The sequence below is a fragment of the Erythrolamprus reginae genome, chromosome 6, assembly GCF_031021105.1.
Source record: "Erythrolamprus reginae isolate rEryReg1 chromosome 6, rEryReg1.hap1, whole genome shotgun sequence".
In the NCBI taxonomy this organism is placed as follows: Eukaryota; Metazoa; Chordata; class Lepidosauria; order Squamata; family Dipsadidae; genus Erythrolamprus; species Erythrolamprus reginae.
Window position 1 is genome coordinate 98,886,469 of NC_091955.1, and position 18,673 is coordinate 98,905,141.

Below are 18,673 nucleotides of genomic sequence, written 5' to 3' on the forward strand. Positions count from 1 at the left end.
CTCCTCCCTTTTCCAACACTTCAAACTACAGGACATGAAATTGATTTTGACAGTACTAAATTAATTTCCAAAACAGAACACTACAGCAAAACAATAACCATGGAAGCCACCGAGATAAAAAAACATCCCCAAAATATGAACAAGCGGGATGATACCTCCCGCCTACCAGACATCTGGAAACCAGCCCTCAAACGTATCCCAGCCATAGAAACTGAAACCAGACTCAGAACACACATTGCAAAACAACCAAGTAGCCTGCAAGCTCCAACTACTCAGGATATCACGCCTAATCCACAATCGTTAATTAATCAGCATACCTCAGCTACATCAACGAGCCCAGGTGTTACCCCACTGACTCACCAGGAAGTTTCTACACAGCAGGCAATTGCTGAGCCATCAAACCACACCCAGCCACCAGTATTTATATGCCGCCCCGAGTTTTCGGAGAGGGGCGGCATATAAATCCAATAAATCTAATCTAATCAGTATTTATAGAAGGAAGGCAGCTCAGGTCTCGCTGTGTTCGCCCTAGAACAAGGACAGAAGCACCAGCCTGCAGAGGACAAGTGGGACCTTGTCGAAACGTCGCCAGAAATTTCCAAATCCTACACAGGAAGAGTCTGCCCTTATACTGTACTATTTCTTGTATTTTATCTTAGGATGGATATACATGTTTATCCCAGGCATGTTTAAATTCAGTTACTGTGGATTTACCGACCACATCTGCTGGAAGTTTGTTCCAAGAATCTACTACTCTTTCAGTAAAATAATATTTTCTCATGTTGCTTTTGATCTTTCCCCCAACTAACTTCAGATTGTGTCCCCTTGTTCTTGTGTTCACTTTCCTATTAAAAACACTTCCCTCCTGAACCTTATTTAACACTTTAATTTATTTATTTATTTATTTATTAATCAGATTTGTATGCCGCCCCTCTCCGCAGACTCGGGGCAGCTCACAGCAATAATAGTACAATGTAAACAAATCTAATATTTAAGTTTAAGTTAATTTAAAACCCCAATTTAGAAACCAATCATACATACTAGCACACCATGCATAAATTCCCAACTGTCGAGTAGCAGCCCATGCATAAATTTTATAAGCCTAGGGGCAGGGAAAGTATCAATTCCCCCATGCCTGACGAGAGGTGGGTTTTAAGGAGCTTACGAAAGGCAAGGAGGGTGGGGGCAACTCTGATATCTGATATCTTTAACATATTTAAATGTTTCGATCATGTCCCCCCTTTTCCTTCTGTCCTCCAGACTAGACAGATTGAGTTCATGAAGTCTTTCCTGATACGTTTTATGCTTAAGACCTTCCACCATTCTTGTAGCCCGTCTTTGGACCAGTTCAATTTTGTCAATATCTTTTTGTAGGTGAGGTCTCCAGAACTGAACACAGTATTCCAAATGTGGTCTCACCAGCATTCTATATAGTGGGATCATAATCTCCCTCTTCCTGCTTGTTATACCTCTAGCTATGCAGCCAAGCATCCTACTTGCTTTCCCTACCGCCTGACTGCACTGTTCACCCATTTTGAGACTGTCACAAATCACTACCCCTAAATCTTTTTCTTCTGAAGTATTTGCTAACACAGAACTGCCGATACAATACTCAGATTGAGGACTCCTTTTCCCCAAATGCATTATTTTACATTTGGAAACATTAAACTGCAGTTTCCATTGCTTTGACCATTTATCTAGTAAAGCTAAATCATTTACCATATTACAGACCCCTCCAGGAATATCAACCCTATTGCACACTTTAGAGTCATGGGCAAATAGGCAAAGCTTCCCTACCAAACCTTCCCCTATGTCACTCACAAACATATTAAAAAGAATAGGACCCAGAACAGAGCCAGTGTTCCCTCTAATTTTTTTGAGGGGTGGGCGGAAAAGTATAGTGTCTGAGCGGCAGTCCCTTTGGGACTGGGCGGCACAGAAATAAATAAATAATTAAATAAATAAACAAATAAATAAAAAACCCACCCTGTTTTGCCTCAGAGAATTTCAAAATAAAATACTGTACTGTGTGTCTATAACAGTGAGCTCATAATAGGGCAACTCTATCAATATCAAAATGCCACTTATATAGTTGAGCTAGTTTCAAACTAGATTTTGATTTTCTTTCTGTCTTCCTTACTCCCATTCTTTTTCTTTCTCTTCTCCTTCCTCTCTTTTTTCTATCTGTTTCTCTCTCTTCCTCTCTTCCTCTCTTCCTCTCTCTCTCCTTCCCTCTCTCTCTTTCCCTCTCGGCTTCTGGGCAGGTTTGGAAAACTCTGAGTTGATGATGATTTTTAAGTGAGCGATTGCTCACTGCTCAGCTTAGAGGGAACTATGGAACAGACCCTTCCCTAATATTCCTAAATTTAACACTCCCAACTGTCGAGTAGCAGCCCATCCTTTTTGCACATTCTGTGGATTTTTTTAAAAACCGAAACAACCCTGGTGCTCAAACAAGGGAGCGATTTCCGTGGATCATTGCTACGCGTGGAGGCTGAGTTTTCCGTGTCCATGTCCACGTTCCCTCTCCGCCTTGCTCGAAGCACAAACACACAGCGGCAGCAACGCCCCCCCCCCCCCCGTCTCCAGAGGGGGGGGAGCTGATGCGGAGAGACAGGAGCCCGAGGGGGGGAGGCTGGGGGGGGGGATTTTAAAAGCACAAAGCCTCCCAGAGACCAGAAAGGCCCCATGAACCTCCATCTTCTGCCCCAGCTGAGCCCCCCAGCCTCTTGGCCCTGCCCCCTCCCCCCTTATGATTATTATTGCTGCCTTTGGACCTGGGAGCCCCCCCCCCAACCCTCTCCTCCCCCCCTCGCTCGGAGGCCAAGGCTTTGCCCAAGGGGGCTGAAGGGCTCCTTGGCGGGCCTCTCTTGCCCTGGGGGGCTTCCCAGCCAAGCAGAGCCCCCCCAAACGCAGGCCCTGCTGTGCTCCCCCCTACCCGCACATCAAAGGTGGGAACATGCGGAAAAGGGGGGGGGTGTCTCTCAGTTTCCAGTCTTTGCTTCCAGGGATCGAACTATACGTTGCTGTTCTCCTTGGAGAGGGGCGGCACACAAATCTAATTGTTATTGTTGTTGTTGTTGTTATTGCCCATTTTTCAAACACGGCAAGAAACACCAGCAGGACTTTCTCCTCTGGCCAGGATGGAAGGAGGCTCAGAAGGCAGCAGCCCCCAGCCGGGGGGGGGGGCAAAGACGGCACCTGCTCTGGGCTCCCCCCGCCCCCCCAAACAGGAGCCAGCCGCCTCTTCTCCCACCTGGGGAGGCTGAACAGGGCTGCCCCCCCCCCTCCACCTGCCTGCCTGCCCCTCCGCTCTCTGCCCCCTGGCTGCAGGACAGGCCGGGGGGGGCAGGACAAAGCTTCCCTGCCCCCTCCCTCCCCCCCCCCAGGGCCAGCAGACCCACTGATACCAAGGCAGCACCCATTGAAGGAGCCCTGCGTTGGGGGCAGGAGCCCCAGTGGCCCCCCCGGCACAGCCCATGAGGCCCCTGGAGGAGCAGCCGAGGGAGGGGGCCACGGGGGAAGCGTGCCAGCCAGCACCCACCTTCCCAGGCCCCAGATGGGGGGATCCTCGGGGGGGGGGGGCTCCCATGGGCCAGAAGCCTCCTAAGGCAAAGCGGCTTCTCTCCACTGCCCCCCCCCGCGAGCCCTTCTGCCCATCACAGCCCACAAAGCCTGCCAGCTGCTGCCACCACCACCAACGCCGGGGGGGGGGGGGGGGCTTCCTCTAACTGAACAAGTGGCAAGTGAGCCAGGATCCCCAACTCCAACCAAGGCCTCCTGCTCCCCCCCCCCATCACAGGATTACGTGCCTGGCATTAAAGAACACCCCCCCCGGACAGGGGAAGAGGAGCCTGGGCCTTCAGCCGAGAACCCCAGAGGGGGGAGGCAAACAGGAGGGGCCAGAGGGAGACCCCAGGACCCCCCCCCCCTCTCCGTGGAAGTACAGGCACCAGGCGGGATCTCTGGGGAGGCTGCCCCACCCCCCACCCTGCCCTCCCCTCCTGGAAAGCCCTGCCCTACCTGGGGGCCCTCCCCTTCCAGTCTGGGGGGCCGGATGCTGGAGAGGTGGATGGTCTTGTAGTCCCCGGAGTTCAACTTCACCACCACTGCATCTGCATTCAGCACCTGCACCACCTGTGGGGGGTAAGGGGGGGGCTGAGGTGGCACATCCTGACACCCCCCCTCAGCCCATCCCCAGCCCTGGCAGGAGGGGCCTCATCAGCTGGACCCCCGAGTGCCCCCCCTTCCCTCGAGAGACACAGGGAGCAGCCAGGCAGCCCTCCCTCTTGGGGGCTCTGTCTGTCTGTCTGTCTGTCTATCTAATTCTATCTATCTATCTAATCTATCTATCCATCTAATCTAGCTATCTATCTCTATCTATCTCTGTCTATCTATCTATCTCTGTCTATCTCTATCTATCTATCTATCTATCTATCTATCTATCATCTATCTATCTCTATCTATCTCTATCTATCTATCTATCTCTATCTATCTCTCTATCTATCTCTCTATCTATTTCTGTCTATCTATCTATCTATCTATCTATCTCTATCTATCTATCTCTGTCTATCTATCTATCTATCTATCTCTGTCTATCTACCGTATTTTTCGCTCTATAAGACGCACCCTGCTGATAAGACGCACCTAGATTTTAGAGGAGGAAAATAGAAAAAAAATATTTTGAGCCAAAAAAGATATAACGATATTTATATACAGGATACTAGTAAGAAAGACTATAAAAAATTTAAATATTTTAAATAATATTTAAGACAAAATAACAATTGGCTCAACAATTCAGGCTTATAGTCTCTCAGATTTATTTTAAAATAGGCAGAGGGTCGAGGGGGGAAAAACCTCAATGGTGAAGCTGTGCCCCAAATGTACCCCAGCACTTCTACATGACACCCAAAGGACAAGGGGCTAAGTGTGCAAAAATTGACCCAACCTCGCAGCAGCAGCAGCAGTCGGGATTTGGAAAAAAGAACTCAAAGACTCAAAGGCTTCTGCTCCCTTGCAGCCTCTCAGCTCTTGAGGCCTTTGTCCATGAGGCTGAGCTCCCCGGGAGTTGCGCAGACCTCAGCCATGCCTCCGCCTCCGCTAAGCGACCTCTTCCCCAGCCCTGAACCGCTTTGAACCCCGCCCACCCGGTCCTCCTCTTCACCTTCCCAGCGGCTGCGAAATGGAGGCGCTGCGTTTGCGAGATAGACGCGGACGGTCCGGGGGGCGGAAAAGAGGAAAAAAACGGCTTAAAAGGTTCAGCAAGTGATTCGCATTTGTGGACGCGTTAAAAGTTATGAGCAAGGGACCGACTGCCGGTCTTTTCAGCTGCACCTGCGAACACGCCTCATGTACTTGCCTTTTTAAATATTACAAATAAAAAACCCGGTCAGCCAAAGCAATTCCAGACCATTATTTTTTTAAAGATGTGAACCCGAAATGGTCGGTGATTGGCTATTTTTATTGGGGGGGAGGGAGGCAAGAGCACTAAGAAACTACCCTCTGCTCCAGCGCCTCCCCCCCTCCCTGCCTGCATCTTCGCTCCATAAGACGGGGCTGATTTTTCATCCTACTTTGGGAGGGAAAAAACTGCGTCTTATGGAGCGAAAAATACGGTATCTATCTCTCTATCTATCTATCTATCTATCTATCTATCTCTGTCTATCTATCTATCTATCTATCTCTATCTATCTATCTATCTATCTATCTATCTCTATCTATCTATCTATCTATTTATCTATCTCTGTCTATCTATCTATCTACCTACCTACCTACCTACCTATCTATCTATCTATCTATCTATCTATCTATCTAATTGGATTTGCATGCCGCCCCTCTCCGAGGGCTCACAGCCAATACAAGAAACAAAACAATAATATGAATCCAATTAATTAATTATCAATACTGCATTAAAACAACCATTTAATTTAATTAAAAAAAGAAAACCTATCAAACCAATCATTCAACACTCAGACTTAAACATTCATTGGTCAGGGGGAAGATTTAAAAGTCCCAAGCCCGGCGGCAAAGATGAGTTTTTGAGGGTGGGGGCAGTGCGAATCCCTGGGGGGAGCTGATTCCAGAGGCTTGGGGCTCCCACAGAGAAGGCTCTTCCCCTGGGTCCCATCAGCCGACATTGTTTGGTCGACGGGACCCTAAGGAGGCCAACTCTGTGGGACCTCCCCAGTCGCTGCGATTCGTGCGGCAGAAGGTGGTCTCGGAGATAATGGCCCCCCTCCCTCCCTCTCTGCCCCCCCAAGAGGCCTGAGAGCCAAAGGATCCCTGTGCTCTGCAATGGGCAACCCCTCGAACGCCCCCCATGGGGAGACACCAAAGCTTTGCCCCCCCCGGGACAGGCAGACCCCCGAGCGGCTGTGGCAGGGCCGGGCGCCCAGGAGCTCAGGGGCAGGAGAGGATAGCCACCAGCTGCCCCTGCGCCTCAGCCAAAGACGGGCCTGGGCCGGCCATCCCTGCAGGGGGGCCTGGGCAGACACGCCCCCTTCCCTGAGCTGCCCCCCGCTTCCTTCTCAGGGGTCCTTTGCTGGACGAGATGCCCCCTGGGCCCTTCTGAACCCCCTCCTGCCCCTGTCCCCTGCAAGCCCCCCCCCCCTCTCCGTCAGTCCCTCCGGGGTGGAGCCCACGAGAGGCTCCCTGGCCTCTTGCTACCTCGGGCCATTCACTGGGACCATCATCCCCAACCTTCAGGCAGCACCAGAGATCCGGGCAGGCCTCGGGCCCCGTCTCCTCCCCCGAGGGCATGCCAGGAGGAAGGGGGGCCCAGGCCATGCCGGGAGGCCACTCCCGTCCAGGCCCGCAAGGCTTCCTTCCTCTGACCCATGGGGCAGCGCACCCTCCCCCAGGGCCTGCGTTCCTTCCTCTCGACTCCTCCTCCTCCTCTGCCTGGAGAGCGCTGCCTTTTCTCAGAGCCAGCCCAGGGCGAGGGGCTTCACCTTGGCAGTAAGGAGAGGCACCGAGCACAGGGAGGCAGCTGGCCAAGGGCTCCCGAGGGTCAGGCCCAAGCAGGGGGACGGGGAGACACACACACGAGGTGACTGTGCCACTTCCCGTGCAGGAGGGCCCAGGCAGAGGCCCCGGAGCCTTCAAGGGGGAGGGGGGGCTGGAAGGGTCCTGGGACAGCAGAGCAAGGGAGGGCTTGGGGGGGCATGGGGGGTGCTTCCTGAGCACGCTGCCTCTTAGGCCTCAAGGAACAGCAATGGCGCCACCTGGTGGCCGTTCCCAAGCTCCGTAGCACCCAATCATTCACACACACACACACACACATACACACACACACACACACACACACGGTAACACCCCCTGTGGCAGGGGCCGGGGGGGGGCACTGCCCCTGGCATCTCTGTAGCAGGGGCCCCCCCATCCAGAGGAGGCTCCCCACAGAAGCAGCAGTTCTCGGCCACGAGGCCGTTGTCCTGGGCTGCCCAGCCCCACTGCTTCCTCAGGCCCCCTTGGCGTCCTGCACAGGGCACCCAAGTCCTAGGGCTGCCTGGGGAAGCAGGGGGGCCGGGCAGCCTCTGGGGCCGGTGGGGCCCCGTCATGCTCGCTTGCCACCTTTCCCTCCCCTCCTCCGCCAGCCCCCCAAGGCCCCTGCGCCCGATCCCAGGGAGCAGCCCGCCCCCCCCCCAAGCGACCCGCCGTGGGGCTCTTCAGGAAGGCCTGCCCCACCTTGGCCTGGAATTGCTTCTCCTTCTGGTCCAGGTTGGCCGTGGGCGCCACGTAGTCTCTCCAGATCCTCAGCTTGTGCTCTTTGGCGTACCTGGGCCGACAGAGAGAGAGGGGGCAGTGGGCTTGAGCGGGCAGCCGCTGACCGGCCCCAGGGCCCACTCGGCCGCCCCGAATGGCAGAGGAGGAGCTGAGCATCGGGTCACACGGCTGAATGGGGCAAAACACCCGCACGCCCACTCCTTCAGACTCTCCACCCCCCCAGGAGTTCTCAGCGGGGGCAAACGGGCGAGAAGAGGCCCCCAAACCCCCGTGTGCCCATCCCCCTTGTGCCTCCTCTGGAGGGGCTCTCTGTACCCCCCCCCACACACACACAAACACACACACACTCGCAGCAGCGCCTGGAGCTCTAGTATGCCGCCCCCCCCCCCCCGAGGCCGAGAGCCTCCGCCAGGCCCCAGGGGCCCGGGGCGGCTACAGCAGACTGAGAAGCTGTCTCTGCCCCAAACCGTTCTGCACACACGCACACACACACCCAGGGGGGCACCTCTGCAAAGGGGCAGAGCAACCACAGCTGGTTCTGCAGCCTTAACGCTTCCGTCCCGAAAGAGCCGGCAGCGATGTGGAAGGGGGGTAGCTCCACGCAGGGCCCGCCCCCACCCCACGTGCCTGGGCAGGAGGCCTCTTAGGACAGGCAGCCCAGGGGCGCCACCGCAGACCCTCCCTGCCCCCAGGTTCAGCCCCAAAGCCGCTCTGCTGCCCTGGCGCACCCTCATCCCCGGTCTCGGCAGGACCTCAGCGCAGCCGCCCCCTCCAGGACAGCCCCGGGCAGGAGGGCCGGCATTACCGTTCCGCGGCCCGCAGCTTCTCTGCCCCCCGGGTGTAGACCGCCATGGACCAGTCCACGCAGCGCGCAAACCCTTCCTTCAGCAGCAGCTCCGTGATGTTCCCGTTCTGGGGGGGAGAAGGCAGCCGTCAGAGAGGCCCCATGCCCGAAGCCCCCACCCCTCCGGCAGAGGGGGCAAGGCAAAGGGGGACTTCCAGGAAGGTAGAGGGGATTTTATTTAATAAAATTCCAGTGTAGCAGAATACTTTTTACTACCATGTCCACTTTTCACAAACTTCAAACTTGGCTGCTTTGAGACTTGAGGACTTCAACTTTTTGCTGGGGATGGAAAAATGCCCCTAGACTTCCTCAAGTCTCAAAGCATGTAAAGAATTCTGCTACACTGGACTTTTATTAAATAATATATTACCGCGCCATTTGGTTCAGAATACGTTTTTTCCTTGCCCCCCTCCCCCCCCGCCTACAATCTAGATGTGTCTTATACTCTGAAAAATGCAATATACTGAACAATAATAGTATTCATTGTTGTGTAAATACTATGCAAAGAAATGACCAAACAGGATGGTCGCAAAGTTTTTAACCTTTGTTTAATGACTGTATAAATAAAAGAAACTTTTTTGAAAAAGGATATTAAGGGCCTTAGAAACAGTGTATGGGAACGAAGGAAATACTTGATGATATGGATTGCACAGAATTAAAACCGGAGAATATTATTATTATTATTATTATTATTATTATTATTATTATTATTATTAATTAGATTTGTATGCCGCCCCTCTCCGTAGACTCGGGGCAGCTGTATAATGCAAAGAATAACAGGCGCAGACCAGAGGGAGAACTCTGGAAGAGGGGAAGGGACGGAGGAGCCAGAGAAATGATATTGATTGTGATGGCAGCCTTGACAGTGGCAAGGGGGCCAGAAGGGAAGGGGGAGATTTCAGACCCTATAGGAAAGATGGGGGGGAGGGCAGGGGGGGCAAAGAGGAAAAGGTTAGAAAAGATAAGAGCAAAGCAGAACAAGAAAAGGGGGGAGAGAGGAGGAAGCTGGGGATTATAGCAAAAAAGTGGGTTTAGGTATAGATGGAAGGAGAGAGTGAAAAGAATTATGTGGCAGACGAGCAAAATGAGAACTGAAACATGGAGCAGGGTGGAAGGGATAAAAAAGAATAAGAATGTGTACCGAAAATTAGCATATCAGAATAAAACAGCCTGAAGAGTTGTGTATATTAATATCAGAACAAGTGAACAAAATGACTTGTGTTGAACATATTCATGAACAATCTGTAGAAACGGAGTTATTAAAATAGTATAAGAAAATATATGAAGAATGTATATGTTAATTAGAATAAACTTTGAAAAATGCCTTGTATATGGAACAAGAGATAAAAACTAGCTTTGAATGATTATTAGAAGTGTGATAAAGTTATGCAATTACTAGATCTGTCAAAAGGATTTTAAAAATGAGCTGGTGTGAAAGATAGGAATGATGTGAAAAAGAGCAAAAAGAAAGAAGGGAAGAAGGACACGTGGGAACGAGAAATGGAGAAGGTGGCAAAAGTCTTTGATCCTTAGAATAGAAGGAAAAGGGGGGGGAGAGGGAATTAAAATATAGATAAAATAAGGGGGGGGTGGAGACTAAAGTATAAATGTGATAAAAATACTAGAAGGTTTAGAAATAGAAGAAGGCGAGTTATGTATCAAAAATGAAATAATAGATGAACTAACGATTCAGGGAAAAACATCGTGAATTCCGTGGACGCATGAAACTCAGAAAGCGACAGGAGACAAAGACAAAAAGCGAATAAATAAATGAAACTAATGGGGTGGGGACCCAACACCCCCCCCAAGCCAACCTGGTATGCCCCCCCCCCCCCCGAGTCATGCTGGGCTGAGCGGCCTCATAACACGACCCACAAATCCACCTTCCTGCCCCCTGCCCACTCCGGTCCCTTCGCTCTCGGGAGGGGCTCTTGGGGCACCAGGGAGGCCGGCCCAGACCCCCCCACGCCCCCCACTTGCCGGGTGCAGGATGGTGCCCAGGATGTTCTGGTTGTGGCAGCTCTCCAGGACGATCTGGACGTCTCTCTGCAGCAGCCGCGACTCCGTGAAGAACTTGGCCTCGGCCGCGAAGGGCTCGGGGGTCTCGGTGCCGTCTGCCTCCCGCTTGAAGGTGGGGCACTGGGGAGAGAGGGCCGGTCAGGGCAAGGCTGATGCCAGGCATGCCACTGGACCCACGCTCTCCCTGCCCTCCCCCCCCCCGCGGACAAGGCTACTAAGGACCCTGAAAAGAGAAACTAGCCCCCCGTCACCCCCCCCAGGGAAGAGAAGGCCCCGCCAGCCTCCCTCACAGGGTTGGGGGCCAATCCCAGCCTTGGGCCTCCTGACAGCACCTGGTAGGGGCCCAGCAATGTCCAGCCCCACCCAGCCCGCCTAACCCCACGGCCGGGGGGGGGGGGATAGTGGGCAGCCCAGCGGGGAGGGGAGCTGTATGTGGAGCAGAGCCCCTTGAATGCTGTTGGCCGTGTGGGGTCGGGGCTGGGCGATGCCCTCCTGCACCCGTCTGGCGCCCTCTTCCAAAGCCAGGGGGCGCTCTTGGCCAGGAGGGCCTTGGCACATCGGTAGTCCCTGCCCTCTTTCGCCCCAGCCGGTCTGCACACCCGCTTGGCCTGCTGCACGGCGCTCTGCCTGGGGCGGCCCTTGAAGACCCTCCCAAGGCGGAGGCTCATCCCTGCTTCTCTGCCAGCTGCCCTGGCTGCCGGACCCAGCCCAGAGATGGACACCCAACAGGTTCGGCACACGCACCCACGCGTGCCTGCAGCCAGGCTGGAACAGGCAGCGGGATAAACTGGGGGGGGGCTCAGAGGTCCCCCTCGCATGGACAGGCCAGGGCGGGCGGGAGCAGTCCTGTCCCTCAGAGCCCATAATGGGGATTCCCCCACCCCCCAGGATGAGAGACGGTTCAGAGGGGGGGGCTCTACTTGGGACTGGGCTGGGTGGGGGCCTTCAAAGGAGGGCCAGCTCTATCCGCCCCCCCATCCCCCCCCCCTCCGAGCGGCTGACCTTGATGCCGGACAACATGACAGTGACCAAGTAGCAGTCCGGCAGCAGCAGGGCCCGGACGACACTCCCATCCCGGACGTGCTCGATGATGGCTGCAGAGAGAGAGACCACTCAGCCCGGACACACACCCCCGGGCCCAAGAGGGACGCCCCCTCCCCCCTCGCCCCCATCCCCGGGGGCTCACCGTTGACCGGCTTCTGGTGCAGGGAGTCCACGTAGTGCCGGGGGTTCTCGATGGCGTATTTGAGGTCCCGGAGGGTGTGGGCGCCCGTCCCGTCACCCCACATGCCCTTCTTGGCGGTCCTGGCCTGCTCCTCCAGCTCGGCCAGCCGGCTCTGCTCGGGGCTGGGGGGAGGAAGGGGGCCCGAGACTCAGGGATGGGGGCCCTGGCCTGCCCCACCACCCGGACCCCACCCACACCTGCTCCTGCCCCACGGCCTCTGGGGCCTGGCCTCCCAAGGGGAGGGACTGCTGCTGTGGAACTAGGCCTGGGCTGCCCCCCTCTGCCCCACACCCAGAGGCCCCCCAGGCCAGGACCCTCTGGTGGACCAGCAGCCCAAGGGAGGGGAGGTGCCCGGAGCCCCAATTCGCCCGACACCCCCCGCCCCGGCATCCAGCCCGACTGACCGGAGGCCCCTTCCCTTGGGGGAGCTTTGTGTGGGGCAGCCCCCAGAGCCGGATCCTCCCTCTCCTGGGAAACCGAGGGGCCAGACCCACAGCCCCAGGGCAGACCTACTTGTTGGCTCGGATCCCTTCACGGCGACAGGCGAGCCCTTCGGCCACCAGGGACTCCGCAATGTTCTCCCCACTTGTGTCTATGGTCAACAGAGGGAGGGAGGGAGAAAGAGAGGAAGGGAGGCACAAAGAGAGAGAGAGGGAGGGAGAAAGAGAGAAAGAGAGAGAGGGAGAAAGAAAGAGAAAGAGGGAGGGAGGAAGAGAGAGGGGGAGGGAGAGAAAGAAAGAGGAAAAAGAGTGGGGGGAGTGAGGGAGAGAGAGAGAGAGAGAAGCATGAAGAAGACCGAGGGGGCAGGCCACGGCGGAGGCTCCCACCACCACCACCACCACCACAGCGCCCTCACCAGGCGCCACAGAGGCCGCCTCTCACCTTGGGCCCCGTGTGCCGTGTTTGCCAGGGGGGGGGAATTGAAGAGCTGTCCACAGACCCTCCCTGCTGCCCCCTCCTCCCCTGGAGCCTGGCAGATTGAGTCCCCTCCCCTCCCTTCAGCCTCCCCAGCACATCTCAGGCTGACCACTCGGCTGCCCCCCCTCCCTGATGCTTGAAGGATTGACCATAGCAGCCGACTGACCTCACAGAGGCACCAGAGCAGAAATCAACCCAAATGAAATGAATAATTTTTAAAAGCCCTTAGAAAAAAGGGGGGACAGGACGAGCCCCCCCCCCCCTAGAGGGATCCAACGCCCTTGCAATGAGGTCTGCAGAGACCCCCAAACCAAACAGGCAGGGCTGGCTGGGAGCAGGTGGGGCAGGCTCCATGTTGGGCCCCCAGCACGGCCCCTCCCGGCTCACTGGAGGCCCCCGGCTGCCTCCCACCCACCCACCCGGCTCACCACGCCCCGCCCCGGCTGAGGCCCCCCGGCTGCCCCCTCTCCTTGGCCGGACCAAGGCGGCTGAATGATCCCTGGGAGACCCCGCTGGAGCCAGGTGGGCTTCCCCTGTGCAGGCCGCAAGAGCCCCCCAAGGCCCGGCTCAGCCGTCAGTCTGGGAGGCCCCGCGACACACTCCCCCCACGGCCCCCGCCTGACAGGCCAGGATTCGTGGCTAGGCCTGCCCGGGAGCCCCAGCCCGAGGCCTCTCACCTTTGCCCAGGTACACCAGGCCGTACTCCCGCCGGGGAGAGGTCTTGTACTCCACGGAGAAACAGACGTCTTTGCCAATCAGCTTCTTCCGCAGGAACTCCCGAGCCGGAAACGCCCAGGGCTGGTCAGAGAAGAGGTGAGCCAGGGGGGCCCAGGCAGAGCCGACCCCCCCAGCCCCAAGCCCAGAGCGGAAGAGCAGGAGAGGGGGGCCGGCCCCTCCCTCCCCCCCAGCCCAACCTTCTGCATGGGAGTCCCTGGGGGACGGTCCAAGCTCCTGCCCTGGGGGGGGGGAGAGGCTCTGGGCACTTGCTGTCCCCTCCACCTGATCCCCCCCCCAGGGCTCCCGCTCAGCCCATGCAGACCCGTCTCCCACCCCAACCTCTCAGGGTGAGACTTCCCACAAAGACCCCTAAGCAGCTGAGAATAAAGGCTGGCGGAGGGGGGGCGTCCCTGGCAGCTGAGCAGAAGCCACCCCCTCCCCAAGGAGCCCAGGCAGGGCATGGAGGCCTGAGTGGCTGTGTGTGTGTGGAGGGGGGCCCTGCCTGGAGCCCCCTCCCAAGGCTCAGCCAGAAAGAGCTTTGAGGGCAGGAGCCTTGGGAGGGGGGGCAGCCCCTGAATGACACCCGGCCAGGGGGGCCCTTGGATGCCCACCCACCCTGGAAGGCCCTGGGGCAGGGGAGGGCTCGGGGGGGGGGCTTGAGGGGCCAGGCGGCTACCTCATCAGGGGTGTCCTTGCCGTCGGGCTGCCCGGCAGCTGCTCGGCGTGCCAGAGTCCCCGCCCGGATATTGCTGAGATTGATCTGCCTCTCCGGAGGTGGGCCTCCACGGGGTTGGCCCCGGACAATGATGGCACAGCCGGAAAGGACCTGGTGAGGAAAGGTGGCCATTAGCCCCCCCAGAAAGCAAAGCATTGGAGAGGGGGGAGGCTACCTGTCCCACCCAGCCCCAGGAAAGCTGCCGTCCAGGGAGGGGCTCTGCCTGCTCTGCGCCAGATCCAACGCTTCCAGCTTCGGACGGAGCCCCTGGGCTCAGACCCCCTCCTGCCCCCATCCCTCCCCGGCCATGCCCCCCCTCCAGAGCAGAGCCCATGCACCCTGACCAGTCCCCCTCCTGCCCCCCCACGCCTGGCCATGCCCCCCCTCCCACGCAGAGCCCGTGCACCCTGACCAGCCCCCCTCCTGCCCCCCCACGCCTGGCCATGCCCCCCCTCCCACGCAGAGCCCGTGCACCCTGACCAGCCCCCCTCCTGCCCCCCCACGCCTGGCCATGCCCCCCCTCCCACGCAGAGCCCATGCACCCTGACCAGTCCCCCTCCTGCCCCCCCACGCCTGGCCATGCCCCCCCTCCCACGCAGAGCCCGTGCACCCTGACCAGCCCCCCTCCTGCCCCCCCACGCCTGGCCATGCCCCCCTCCCACGCAGAGCCCATGCACCCTGACCAGCCCCCCTCCTGCCCCCCCACGCCTGGCCATGCCCCCCTCCCGCGCAGAGCCCATGCACCCTGACCAGCCCCCCTCCTGCCCCCCCACGCCTGGCCATGGCCCCCTCCCACGCAGAGCCCATGCACCCTGACCAGCCCCCCTCCTGCCCCCCCACGCCTGGCCATGCCCCCCTCCCACGCAGAGCCCATGCACCCTGACCAGCCCCCCTCCTGCCCCCCCACGCCTGGCCATGCCCCCCTCCCACGCAGAGCCCATGCACCCTGACCAGCCCCCCTCCTGCCCCCCCACGCCTGGCCATGGCCCCCTCCCACGCAGAGCCCATGCACCCTGACCAGCCCCCCTCCTGCCCCCCCACGCCTGGCCATGGCCCCCTCCCACGCAGAGCCCATGCACCCTGACCAGCCCCCCTCCTGCCCCCCCACGCCTGGCCATGCCCCCCTCCCACGCAGAGCCCATGCACCCTGACCAGCCCCCCTCCTGCCCCCCCCGGTCAGCGCCCAGGCAGAGAGGGTCCGTGGGGGGGGGGCAGTGCTAGTTCCCCGCCCCCACGACCCTCCCGCCTGCCCAGCGAAGCCCACGGGGGGGGAGGAGAGGAGGGCGCTCTGCACGCGCTCAGAGGGCGCCTGTACCATCTTGACGATGCCGCGCTGGAGGGCGGGCGCCTGGGCGGCGGAGGCGGAGGCGGAGGCGGAGGAGGAAGCCATGGCGCCGGGGGTCGCGCTGGAGGTCTCGGCGGAGGAAGCGGCAGCCGAGGCGTCCGAGGAGCGGAGGGAGGGAGGGAAGGGGAGGGAGGGGGCGGAGCGGCGGCTGGGTATTTAGCAGGACCCGCCCCCGGGCGCACGCGCAGCACAGCCAGCGGGCCCGCCCCCTCTCACTGGAAAGCCAATCGGGCGGCGCGACCCGGCGACCCGCCCCTCGGGCGCCCAGCCAACCAATGGGCAGCCCAGCAGGCGGCCAGCGAGGGAAGGGAGCGTGTTCAAATAGAAGCGTCGGGCGGCGGAGGCGGGACTTCCGGGTCACCCTGCCAGAAGGACACGTAGGCAGAGAGAAAGCAGCACGCGCGGCGGGCCACGTGGGAGGAGACGCGCCTGCGCTGGAGGGGGGGATCAAGGAGGGAGGGCTCACACGGTGACCGAATTGCGGGCGGGGGGGGCATTCCGAATTGACAGGAGCCTCCCCCTCCCCTTCTCTGGCTCTGTGTGCTCCACCCACCCACCCACCTTGTTTCATGTTGATGCAGCACTTGCTTCCTTGTCGAGTATTTCACTTCTGCGTTTGTGTTTCCACTTGTTCCTTTTTATTGTTGCCCCCCTACCCCCCCACCCCGAGATAGACCGAGGCGAATGAAGCGAGGGAGGTGCGGCCTTCCAGGGCTCTGCCCCTCCCGCCGCAGCCGCAGCCTTGGGCTCTCCCCGAAGTGGCCCCGGGGGACTCTGGGCGCCCCCTCGCCCCACCAGCCTTCCATCCTCCAGCAGCCCCAGGGGCCCCACGGCGTCCCCCCGCCCCTCCTGCCAAAGGCCCCCCGCCTGCAGAAACGTCATGGGGGGGAGTGGGGCCCGGAGTGGGCGGGGCCCAGGCTTTTCCCAGGAGCCTGATATTGGCCCCCTGGCTCATTCGCTGGCATCAGCCCCCCCCCTTGCCCCCTCCCCGCTCGCAAACCCCACCGCCGTCTCCTCGACGCTCCGGTGGCTGTGCCCCGGCTCTGAAGGCAACGGTCGGGGTGTCCTCTCCGTCCACCGGGCTCCCTGCGCGCCCCTTCCGCTCTCTCCCTCCGTAGCAAGGGCCCCTCCAGCAGAATCCCGGGCGCCTCCTCCAAAGGAGCCTGCGGGGACGGGGAGGGCGCTGGCCGAGAGCCGAAGGGCCGCAGGGCAGCGCGCAGGAGGCTTTGCCCCGACTGGCCGCTTTCCTCGGAGTCCCGTTGCCCCCGGGGCTGCCGGGCTGCGGGACGGAGCCGGCGCCCGCGCCAAGGTCCTGCCGGGGAAGCTGGAGTCCGGCGCCACTGGCGGTCCCCAGAACCGCGCGCCAGGCTGGGAAATGCAACGCGGACAGGCTTCCCCGGGTTCTTGTCCAGTTCAGCGGCGCCAAAGGAGGCGGCCGGGGAAGCTGGTGGCTTGAACTGGCCTTCGACACATAAGCGCCTCTTTGCTGCAGGACAAGCCGGAGCGGATTGAAAGGGGGGCGACTCAGAAGCCCCGCCCCCAAAACTGTGGCCCCGAGAGAACTAGTGGGGGGAGAGACACCGTTCCAGAAGGGCTGATGGGGGCAGCGCAAGTGGGCGGCACGGCACGGGTTACATTTTCTCCGCAGCCCGTTTTGACGGTGCGGACAGAGGAAGGCCGAGGCGGAGGATCTCGGCACCCCCGAAACGAACGCGGTCTCCCCTCCAGGGCCAGAGGAAGGAAGAGGAGCCGAGACAGCCGGGAATTCTCTCATCCTGCCTCCCGGGGGGGAGGGGCAGCGCACGGAGCCCCGAACCAAATCAGCCAGAGCTCAGCTGCACCGGTCCGCTTCCGCGCCTCTTTCGCAGCTCCAGCGCTTCGGAGCCGCCGCCGCCGCCGCTCCCCCACCTGGCGCCCAAAGAGCTTCCGAGGATGCTGGGGGGGGGGGGGGGAGCCGGGCTGGCCTCGGTTGTGCTGCAACGAGATCCTCCGGGCAGCTTATCCTCTCCCCGCGGCCAGGAGAGCCGCCCGCTGCTCCACTCGGGTCCCGGCTGCTGGCGCTGGAAGGGGAGGGTCGCCTGACTGCGGCAGGGAAGAGAAGCAGCGGCTGGAGGAAAACTCTGTCCGGGGACGCCACTAATCTCTGGGGCGGCGGTGGGTCCTCGGCCCCGGGAGGCTTTTAAGGAGGGCCAGGCAATCCCTCTCCGGGACCCCGGTGAGATTCCCCTGCGTGCTGCAAATGAAATGGCCTTGGCGGGGACTTCAAGTGTACCGCTGGGTGAAACTCAAAGGGCCCGGGCTGGATCTGGGGCTCCTTCTGCCTCAGTGTCCCCTGGGAGCCCCAAAGCAGGGACCGCCTGGCGTCCCCGTTACCCAGCCAAAGGGAAGTCTGTACAGAACCACTGGAGGGCAGCTCCCCCCCCCCCCTTGCTGGCCATTCCTACCAATTGTGGCGGCAAATCCTATGTGTGACGTTCCAGCAGGGTGGGAGAATCTGCCGGCCGCGCCTTCCCAGCACCTGCCCTTGGTCTCCCCACGGGAACCCCTCCACTCCCCAAGAGCAGAGGCTCCGTTTCCTCAGGGAAACCCCACAGCGCAGAATTGCAGCTGCACGCACGAAGCGCCAAGCCGGAGGCGGGGCGGCCTTTTCTCTCCGAGAGCCTGGAGGACTCACAGTTCCCACGTCTCTGCCTCTTGCTGCTCCTCCCAGCCCTCTTCTTCCTCTCGGCTCCCGACTCGCCCTCACTTCTCTGCAGGTTTCCGAAGTCCTGCGCTTCTCCCCTCTCTGCCTGCCGGATTCCGCCCACTTTTCCCTGATAGGAATCCTACAGGAGGGCCACGCGTCGGAGCTGCCTTAGAGAGAGCGCATTCCACCACCACCCCTTCCCGCGCCGCCCAGCTAAAGAGCCTGGCAGAAGGAGAGCCTGCGCCATCGAGTCCAGCTGGGGAAGGCTGCCTGAGGCGGGGGCTTTGTCTTCTAAGTGCGGGTTTCACTGGTCAGCTTTGCCCAGCCCCCCACCCCTCCAGAGAGAGGGAGAGAGAGCAGCAGGGAGGCGACTCCTGCTGTGCGCTCGAGAGAAGCCCCCATGCCGCCCGCCCGCCCGGGGTTGCAGACCCAACCCTGGGAGAAGGGATGCTGCCACCCTCATCTGGGGTTTGGATCCGGCG

At 59.6% G+C, this 18,673-nt stretch overlaps 1 protein-coding gene across 1 annotated transcript in view; it reads right to left on the bottom strand.

Moving 5' to 3' along the window:
• SND1 (staphylococcal nuclease and tudor domain containing 1) overlaps positions 1-15,610 on the bottom strand; it is a 59,131-nt gene extending 43,521 nt beyond the window's left edge. The window contains 10 exon segments of the mRNA XM_070755010.1: positions 4,024-4,137; positions 7,684-7,774; positions 8,528-8,634; positions 10,547-10,705; positions 11,588-11,679; positions 11,772-11,932; positions 12,324-12,402; positions 13,406-13,526; positions 14,122-14,271; positions 15,476-15,610. Coding sequence (XP_070611111.1) covers positions 4,024-4,137; positions 7,684-7,774; positions 8,528-8,634; positions 10,547-10,705; positions 11,588-11,679; positions 11,772-11,932; positions 12,324-12,402; positions 13,406-13,526; positions 14,122-14,271; positions 15,476-15,550 — 1,149 coding nt within the window. The 5' untranslated portion in view covers positions 15,551-15,610.
• Positions 15,611-18,673: the final 3,063 nt, after the last annotated feature.